A 10,527-nucleotide genomic window follows, 5' to 3' on the forward strand; every position below is an offset into this window, starting at 1 on the left:
ATCATAGCTGACGTATTTTCTAATTATTTCAGCATTCCCCAAAGTGCATTACATCATTGATCAGTTCATCACTTTTGCTGGTATTAGAAGCACTGGAAAAGTAGCGGTTGATGGTCTAATCAGTGTAGAAAGCACTGAATTAAACACTTAACACTTAACTTTCTTTACTGTAGACTTTTTTTAGTGGTTTTAATATGTTAACTAACACTGTGACTCTTGAAGAAGTGGCTAAGGCATTTCATTTCCCTGACTTATTTGATGACACTTCTGGAACATCTTTCAAAAAATACAGAATTTGCCTTAAATAATGAATGACTAAACTGCGAACTACTTGTGCTATTAGTCTTATGGAGGAGCCAGCTAGAAGTTATATACCCACATAATAAATACGACTCTATACCAGAAATAATAATGTGCGTTACCATTAGTCTACAAATTTAAATGAATCTAGCAAAAATTTTGCATGAGACCTTTGAGATGGACTTTATTTTGTGAGCCACTTTCACCAGTACAGATGGAGGAATAAGAGGACAACATCTCCCGGAGGGAAAGTAAGAAACAGGCCTGTGAGCCCAGTTCAAGTCAGCCTTTCCTGTTGTCAGATTTTCTTTCCACCAAGTCAGCTTTCTATGAAAATACTGACTTTGATCGCAATTTCTACTTATATCTCTGCAGTAAGCACAGTGTAATAATGCATGTGTTATGGTAGTTAACATATTTGATGCATAAAAATTACTTCAGAACAGGAAGTCTGTGCGTTTTCCACTTTGCACCATACCTAAAATGTGTGTATGCACGCGTGTGGGCATGCGCCTGGCTCTCCCAAAATAGTATAGCAGTGGGGCCCCCTGAACCAGTTTGACTCTTTGAGTACTACAGTGATTTTTTTTGAACCTCCTGGTACGTTTTCAGGGTTGGTTAAAGCTATTTGACATTTTAATCAAATCCTAAATTCAAAATATGACACCAGACACTGTAAGATATAACAAAGGGAAACAAAGGATCTATACATTTGATAACTATGTAATGAACAAGGAATACAAAATATCGTGGAAATGAATGTTCAAACATAAAAGCATGTCCTGTCGAGGCGTTCAGATTGGCACAAGGATAAGTGGACAGCTTTGTTTTCGTTGAAGTAAAAATTGGTCAGAAAAGAGTATTTCTGGACTTCAGGTTTTTAAATATTTGCATTTTTGATGTACTACAGGGACAAATTTGGGAAACGTTACGTGTCTCTGAGCACCTTTTCCAGTTTTTCATTTTTGAGGGGAGAGGGTTGCCCTCTTCTTTCGTAAATGTTTTTTTCCTTTGATTTTCATATTTTTGTCAGTGAATGTAGCTGTCATAATACTAGTTTTGAACCAGATCAATCGCTTGCAATCAAAGACTTCATTGAAAAAATGAATGCCAATTAAGCATAGTACGTGTCATTAAAGCAGGAAAAAGAAGTTAGGTGTAGATTAGCTTATAGAAAGGCTAACTAGGAAGCATTTTTTTTTTTTTTTTACACACAATCAATCAACCATTCTTCTTTGAGTTCTTTTTCATCAAAAGAACCTTTCAGAAATAAAATGCCAAACACGCAATGGGAATTTAAGCCTACTTTCTTAAGAGAAATTCTGATATCTTTCAATAACATCCTTTGTTCCAGATGGAACCCAGAAACCTAGCAATAGTGTTTGGCCCAACTCTTGTGAGAACATCTGAAGATAACATGACCCACATGGTCACTCACATGCCAGACCAGTACAAGATCGTAGAGACGCTTATCCAGCACGTAAGTTCAGGCTTCGTCTCCTCAAGAAAATCCTTTTGTTGTAAGCAGCTGATGTTTGGTAGGACAGAATTTGATTATAATTTTTTTTTTTTTTTTTTTTTTTACTGAGAAAATTACCTTTTTCTTTTCCTATATTATTCTCCAAAATATAGATCTATGTACAGGGTTATTTCATTTCTCTTTTCACCTTTTTTATTTTAACTTTCAGCATGACTGGTTTTTCACAGAAGAAGGTGCTGAAGAGCCTCTTGTAAGTATTGTCCGTCAGCATTTGTACTGACTTGTTTTCATTTGGGACACCAGATCCCGATGCCACACAACAGTGTCACCTTCCTGCTTTGTATGCTATTGTCTGCTTTGCACCCCGGAAGCAGGTCTATAGCTCCTCAGTTTCTGGTCTAATGAAAATACAAGTATGATGCTTATTTTGTAGTTAATCAACTATGTGTAAACGGTGTAAGAAGTTAAGCACATGTGCTCCACTCAGTAATGTGTCTTTTGCTAAATGTTGTTTGACTTTTAAATTATCTTTGAAGAGATGATGAAGAGATGTTTGTTTATTAACCATAGACAACAGTGCAGGAGGAAAACACAGTAGAGTCCCAGCCAGTGCCAAACATAGATCATTTACTCACCAACATTGGAAGGACAGGAGTCTCCCCTGGAGATGTATCAGGTAACTTTTGCCTGGGCAGTGTTGATCTCTAGGCTAAAAGCTAAATTCTTAATAACATGAAAGAACAAATCAATCACAAGTAACAATTCACTGTGATTTTTTTTTTCCTTTTCCTCTCCTTCTTCTTCTCCTTTATTTTTCTTTCCTTTATACTAATAAAAAAACGTAATCTTCCTTTTCTGATTGATCTTAATTATCTTCCAGTGACTATAATGCCATTGGCAGTGCATGGAATTGTAATGCTTGTCCGAATGGAAATAGGAGGGAAATGAGCATGCAAACCACTGTTTTGTTCTTTTTTTTTTAATTCACAGTTTCCATGTAATAGTCATCACAAGGTAAAACAGATATATGCTACTGAATATGTGGTTGCTGTGATGGCAGAAAGTATGATCTGGACTGTATATAAGTAGTTCTTATTCTTGAGCTAGACATTCTGTTTGAAAGCAGCCAGCGAAATATGTTGAACTGCTAAGTGGGCACCATTTTCATAAATGCAGTATATTATTTGTCACTAGAGATGTCACAATAAAAAAGTCAATCTATTTGACGTTTTCTTCTGTTTTTCTCTTGCCGCCCTAATGTCTGGTTAAGTAGTGGTTTTCCTAGGCTCTTTTGCTGACAATTTTCGCCTGCCAAACTGTTGCACTAAATCTAGCATGTTGTTTCACACGCTGTTCTCCCTTTGTCTCTAGTTCTTGTTTGAGTCCTAAAGGGTTTTTTCAGCACTTACTGACACAGGCAAATCTATACTGATGTTGAACAGGCGAAGTGGGAGGAGTCTATCACACGGTAATGTCGCTAGTGGATTCTGTGGTGGCCCTGATGGACAGCTGGAGCTGTAGGAAGAAGGAGGATTGCTGTCCACACTGTAGCTGCCTTGTCTGCAGAAACCCCCGATTCTTGTAAATGCAAACCTGGTTGATCTGTGGTGTAAATTTTCTCTTCAAGATTATTGTAAACAGATCAATACTACTCTCTTAAAAGTTTTTCTGCTGTTTCTTGTTATTTCTGAAGCAGACCGTGAGGAGAAATAGCATGGTATGGTCCACCAGTTCTTAAAGTCATAAAGCATTTAGCCATGTGTTCAAAGGGGCGTGGCATGGGGCTCAGCTCATTAATTTTGAAAATCAATTTCCCTCAAGTTGAAAGACAAAAATTGCACAATTGGTACTCTCCTGAATAGCGCTAGCCCCTTCCTACCCTCTTTCTAATTGTATAATCTGAGTTTTTGCCAGACAGTGAAAATTATGGTCTCCATTTTTCCATTTCCATAATAGCATTTGTGATAGATAATTACAAAACTGGTAGCAATTTGACCAAACTAGTCAAAAGGATCCCTGACTGCACAGATGTGAGCCTGGGGTCTAAAGCACAAAGATCAGCATTATTTACAAACCAAAGTGACCTGGAAGCGGGGTTACCTAATGCATCCATATGCATGCAGTACATGCTTATAAAATTGAAGTCTGACGGTCTGACAAAAATCAACATAAGCACACCGAGTATGAGTGTCTCAATTTGCAGCGAGGCCAGCTGACAGTCTTGAAAGTTCTACATTGTGTATCAGTTTCAGATACAGGATGTGGTACATAGTACAATTCTTACAAAGGTCTTCCAGCTTCTTTATTGCTAGATTTACTTGTTAGAAATTTGATTAAACACTAGCGCTTCTGTTCTTGTCTAGTCCAGGGCTCCTTTGCCATTCCTATCATCGAGCTGACTCTGCCTTCAATTCACAGCATCCTTTCATGGCGGTGGCTTTCTGTGGTGCAGCTTGCATCTTTGTGAGCTCTGACTATCCACTGTGTTCTCTTGTTCTGTTTGAGTTCTGCTTTCACATTTTGTTCTGTGCCTGTCTTTCCATAAGTTTTGCATTGTCCGTTGAAAGCAGTACACATTGGCTGATACTGACCGTGTTTTATTTAACTTCTCACAGATTCAGCTACTAGTGACTCAACAAAATCTAAGGTAAATTGTTTCGTACAGTTTTGGGGAGGAGTTGCCTTGTGGCTGATTTTTGGTCGGCGGGGGGGGGGGGGGGGACGGGGAGAGTTGCCTTGTGGCTGATTATTGTGATTAGTATACAAATGCATCCCTTTCTGCGTTTCCGGACACAGACCGACAAAGTCTTTTAAAGGGAAGAATGGATTCTTAGAATATGGTAGAATACTGGATTTTGAGTTGGAATGTTGGGTTTCTCTCAGCATAGTTTAGCCTAATACAGAGGAGTAGACACTTTTTCATTTTTAAACATGACAATTTTCTAACATACACAAAAGCAGAGAGGATAGTATAACGAGTCCCCATGCAACCATTATCCATTCTCAACAATTAACACGTGGCTGGCCATCTTGTTTCATGTGCATTTCACCCACTTCCCTCCTCCTGGACTATTCTGAAGCAAGTTCAAGCATCGTATTTCATCTGTAAATATTTCAGTAGTAATATAGGTTTTGTTACTATTACACATTCTTCTGAGTGATACATATTTCATAAGAAAATATATATTCTCAGCTCCTTTCAGCAAACTCAGTATTTTTGCATAATTTGTATGCCATTGACAACACTGCCAAACTATACAACATTTTGAGTAGTTTTGGGAAGTTTTTTATTAGTTCGCTTTGTCTAAACTTTGCTGAGACAGTAGCAACTAGAATTGTCAAGAAACTTCCTAAAACATTGTTCTATTCAGAAATGAGACGAGAGATTTATATATCGTGTTTAAATTCCATAATGGGGCTGTGTATGATTAAATTATAATTCTTGCCAGAAATTTTACAAAATATTCCAGTCATATCACACCATTTGCTATAACTTATGTTGTGATTTTTACTGGCTTTTGGCCCCAGCTTTTTATTTTGAAAAATTTTAAACCTAGAGAAAAGTTACCAGAAAAATAGCGCCCACACCTTTTGCCTTAGATTCATCATTTGGTAAATCTTGATATACATGGGGGGTCGATCATTTGAGAGTTACATATAGACACGATAACACTTTATCCCTAAATGCTTCAGCATCCATCCCCAAACAACAGGGCATTGTCCTGTAAAATTACAGGGTAATCGTAATACCCAGGTACTTGGCATGAGTACACAGCATTATTATTTCTAATGTAGAGTTTTTATACAAATTTTCCATGTTGTCCCAATGATGTAAATTGTTTTTTATTTCCCTATACAGGATGCAATGAAGGATCACTCCTTGCATTTTATTGTCATGTTTCTTTAGGCTTCTTTGATCTAGGACAGTTTCCTTTTTGTTTTGTTTGTTTTGTTTTGTTGGTTTTTTTTGCCAGAGGATTTCAGATTTAGATTTGGATGTTATATTTGAGATTTCAGAGTTACTTGAAATCTCTCCTTCCCTCTTACTAGGTGCATATTTCTTAATCTGTTGTTATAACAGCTTTTCCATGTTAACAATGGTGGTAGTTGTATTCTGCCTGTAATACGGTGGATATACAAGTAGTATGATTCTTTGTAGCAGTTTTTCAATGGTAAAATAACCACAGACAAATTATTTGCTCCAACACGTATATGGTCACAGAATCATAGGATTTTGAAGGGGACCCTAGGAAATCTTAATGTAATCTAATTTTGTCTTGGTTAAATAAACAACGAAATTGAGATGTTGGAAAGTAAATCACTTGCTCAGTGTTCTGTGCGGCAAGCCAGAGGAAGGAAGGTCAGGCTTGATTCAGAGTCCAACCGCAACCATTCTCCACTACAATCTTCAGCAGAAGGTGTTAAAATGTAGATAACCAATTAGAAGGATCCTGGATAACCGGGCATTCCTTTCCAACCCATAAAAACAAAGTTCTCTTAACCTGTGATTTTATTGTTGTGAATGCGTTTTCATACAACAGCCTAAATGTTTACTTTTTTTTTTTTTTTTACGACTTTGATACGGTAGTTTTAGTTTGTGTCAGATCTTTATGACAATAGAGAAACACACTTTCTGCTTCTATTACTCAGCATACTTCCTGCCTTCCTGCTTGTCTTCCACGGTCTGTGATCAAGTGTTTCTTGACCCCCTAGCCCACCACTACCCTTGACTTAGCAGATAGGCATTATGAACAAACTAATTAAATAGTTGTCGTCAAGACCCTATTGAGCATAGCTAAGGAAACCAGTAGCCTGCACTACAGCTTTAGCAATGATGGTGCTTCTATGGTAAGGATTTAAGATCTGTAACTGACCTTACATTATTTGAATTGTCTGGTGTTGTTGTTACCTTGAGATAAATGAGACATTACCTACCTGATTTGCCCAGGCAAGTCTGAAGACCCAGTCTGGCTGAACTAATGGAAGACCAAAGGGTTCCCTTAATGAGCTTCTCTGATACCAGATATGTATCATATGGCGTCTGTAATTAGAACACGGTAGTCAGTCATACAATTCTAGTAACCCATGGCAGAATATTGTATGCAACTCTGTCAAGGTATTAACTCTCAAACCTGTGTTCCAGGTTAAGGAACTTGAAGTAGGTCCAGCATTGCACAAGCAGGGGCAGTCGGTCGGTGCAGGGAAACTAACAAGAATAGGAGCGCTAGGTAGCTCTAAGCACGAACTATTTCCCTGTGAAAGATGGATGTATGTGCGCTGTGACTTGCCAGATAAATACCACCAGTTACCAAGACATGGAACTGGTCATAAAGAAAGAAAAATGTCTCTTGGGACCAAGTCACACGGAGGCACAAAACCCCACACTCTGTAGTGTGCGTAGAGCTTCCGTAGAGCTAACTCGGTAAGAAACGTTTGGGGGAAGGCCTCTTCAGGCGAGCTCCGTGGCATCCTTGTGTTCAAAGCCTCGTTTCTCTGATTGCCTCTCAGGGCTCGTGGGGATCTGGAAGAGACCAGTACAGCAGGGAACTGCTCGTGTCCTCCATATTCGCGGCCGCTAGTCGCAAGAGGAAAAAGCCCAAAGAAAAGGCACAGCCCAGCAGCTCAGAAGACGAACTGGACAGTGTGTTTTTTAAGAAAGAGAGCACAGAACAGTGTCACAATGACCTTAAAGAGGAGTCCAAAAAAGAGAGTGAGGCATTGTGCAGAAAGCAAAGGCTCGTCCTTTCCAAAGAAAACAGCGCCAAGAAGGACAGCGGTGCCCCAAAAGATGAAAAGACGCCCCCGCGGCAGGAGAGCGCGCCGTCGGAAGAACCCTCACCCCCGCACAGCTCGAGGCACAGCAAGTCTCCGACGCTGAGCGGCCGCTTCCCCTTGCTGAGAGACAGCTCCAGATCCCCGGCTGCGCACAAGTCGTCCCCCCACTTGGAAGAGCCGGGGTCCGACTCTGGCCCTCTGCCCAGCACTTCCTCGCAGGCTTCTCCGGCCAGGCCTCCCACCAAGACGTCCACCAGCCCGGAAAGCAAACGCGGCGAGGTTCTGGCCACCGTGGGCACCGCCACCTCCGACTGTTCCGCCGCGCCACCCACCGCGTACCCGGCCAGCCTGGACTGCAGCCGGCTGAGCCCCGACGTGCGCTCCGTGGCCGAGAGCAAGGGGGACGAGGCGGACGACGAGCGCAGCGAGCTCATCAGCGAGGGGCGGCCGGTGGAGACGGACAGCGAGAGTGACTTCCCCGTGTTCCCCGCGGCCCTGGCCCCGGACAGGCTCTTCCGGGGAAAGCTGCAGGAGGCCGGGAAGGCGAGCCGGAGGAACTCGGAAGGCAGCGAGGTCAGTTGCACGGAAGGAAGTCTGACACCGAGCCTGGACAGCCGAAGGCAGCTCTTCAGCTCCCACAAGCTGATCGAGTGCGACACCCTGTCCAGGAAGAAATCGGCGCGGTTCAAGTCCGACAGCGGCAGCCTCGGGGATGCCAAGAGCGACCGAGAAGCCCCTGCCATAACCCGGGTGTTTGACGTCATGAAGAAAGGAAAGTCGACGGGCAGTTTACTGACACCGACCCGAAGTGAATCCGAAAAACAGGAGCCCACTTGGAAGACCAAGATAGCAGATCGGTTAAAACTGAGACCCCGGGCGCCGGCCGACGACATGTTCGGAGTAGGAAACCAAAAAGCGAGCGCCGAGGCGGCCAAGAGGAAAAACATCAAACGGCGGCACACGCTAGGAGGGCACAGAGATGCCGCCGAGATCAGTGTTTTGAATTTTTGGAAGGCGCACGAGCAGGGTGCGGAGAGGGAATCCGAACTTTCAGCTGTGAATCGGTTAAAGCCCAAGTGCTCAGCCCAGGACCTCTCCATCTCAGACTGGCTGGCCAGGGAGCGCCTGCGCACCAGCGCCTCCGACCTCAGCAGAGGGGAGACCGGGGGCCTCCAGCCCGAGAGCTCGCGCGCCTTGGAAGGAGCCACGGCCCACGCACCTTTGTCCTCCCAGGCCGACGCGGGCGGCTCTCCCGGTACCTTGGCTTCAACCAACAGGCCCCTTCTTTCCAGCCCACCCCAGTCACCTGACCAAATAAATGGAGAAAGCTTCCAGAACATGAGCCAACACGCTAGTTCTGCAGCATTATAATGCCCAGCCTCCTCGACTGTCTGAAACCCCCGGCGATAAAGCACAGTTGCATCCCTGTCTTTAAACTGGGGTATGTCCTCCATAGCAAATAAAAAAAGCTACTGTTACACGTTCCAGTAACTCTGTAAATATTTTCTTGTACCAGAATTGTTATTATGCAGCCTTCATTTGGGCTGGTTTCATCATTTTGCACTGTGGAATAGCTTTACAGTGCATTACTACAGCCAGAAGAACATATATATATATATATATATATATATATATATATATATATATATATAGGATAGTTGTATACAAATGAGCAAGGTATTTGTTGCAACTTACTACATAGTGTATACCCAAGATTACTGAAGAAAATAGCTGGCATTATTAGTATGCAGCAAATTTGTTCTTTTGGTTTCATCACTAACAAAAGTGCCTCATCATAAAAATCCATTTGGTTATTAGGGTGCCATATTGTTAAAATTAGATAACTTACATTGAATAAATGAACGCATTTTATTGGTAACAAAGTTCATTACATTTACCAGTTTTAACACAGGTGGATACGGAACTTCCATTCTTTAGTCATTCCAGGTGGATCTCTGAGTTTTATATTCAAACTTTTAATACAGTTTTTGAGTTTTGTGTGACTTGAATTTTTAATCTTTCTGTAAAATACGTAACTTAAATGAACATATTATATGTGTATCTTTTCTTCAGATACCAGATTTGATATAAATGTTGTAACATAGGTGTGTAGATAGTGACCTGGACGGAACTGGCTTCTTTATCGAGAAGAATATAATTCTGCATGAGGACTTAATGAATCCAAACCTGTGTCATGCCTGTGTGCATACCCAATTAAACACTGGAAATAAAAATTGTTTTGGTGAACTTTGCATGGCTTGAAACTTATTCTAATATATTTTTAAATGTCTTCCACTTATAACTGCCTTAATTGGTCCTGACTTTAAGAAAATCACTGCTCTCTTTATGTAGTCCATCTCTCCTCTCTTCTGCTGTGTTGGACAGGGATCTCTTATAAATGTTTACATTGGCCTAACCTCCCTTCTGCACACAGATAATATTTAGCTTTTCTAGCTAAAGTAACATGTTGTGTTTACCTTTTGTTGGAGATAATGAATGAAAAGGGCATGTGTTTGGGAATCAGACCAACTCTGTACTTCCTAGATATGTAAACTTGGACAAATTATGTAACTCCTCTGAATTTATCCCCTCAGATAAATAATGATAATAGTATCCATTATAAGGGTTATTAGATTTAATGCCATACTGTTCCAGATATAGTGCCTGCCACTCACCACTTGCAAAATATGTCAAACCTATTCTAAGAAATAATGGGTACTTAAAGTCTCAGAATGGTAAGACTGGAAGGGCCTTAAAAATCATCAAATCGAGTTGTTTTCAACCCTGCCAGACCCCATATTCTCATTCAGTAAAGAATATTTTTAAATGTCTCCTTTACTATTCTGAAGAGAAATTCACAGATAATATAAACTACCTGTATAACAAATCTATATATGTAATATATATCTTATTCCATATATTATGGAATGTCTATAATTTTCTTATAGAAAGGAAAGAAAATGATTTATAAT

General features: G+C 41.0%; 1 protein-coding gene across 1 annotated transcript in view; it reads left to right on the forward strand.

The window, feature by feature from the left end:
• Positions 1-9,802, forward strand: part of ARHGAP21 (Rho GTPase activating protein 21) — a 137,790-nt gene extending 127,988 nt beyond the window's left edge. The window contains 6 exon segments of the mRNA XM_086714722.1: positions 1,655-1,780; positions 1,989-2,030; positions 2,351-2,456; positions 4,396-4,427; positions 7,289-8,923; positions 8,925-9,802. Coding sequence (XP_086570848.1) covers positions 1,655-1,780; positions 1,989-2,030; positions 2,351-2,456; positions 4,396-4,427; positions 7,289-8,923; positions 8,925-8,990 — 2,007 coding nt within the window. The 3' untranslated portion in view covers positions 8,991-9,802.
• Positions 9,803-10,527: the final 725 nt, after the last annotated feature.

This window comes from Puma concolor, chromosome B4 (genome assembly GCF_028749965.1).
Source record: "Puma concolor isolate L17-30 chromosome B4, mPumCon1.1.hap2, whole genome shotgun sequence".
Taxonomy (NCBI): domain Eukaryota; kingdom Metazoa; phylum Chordata; class Mammalia; order Carnivora; family Felidae; genus Puma; species Puma concolor.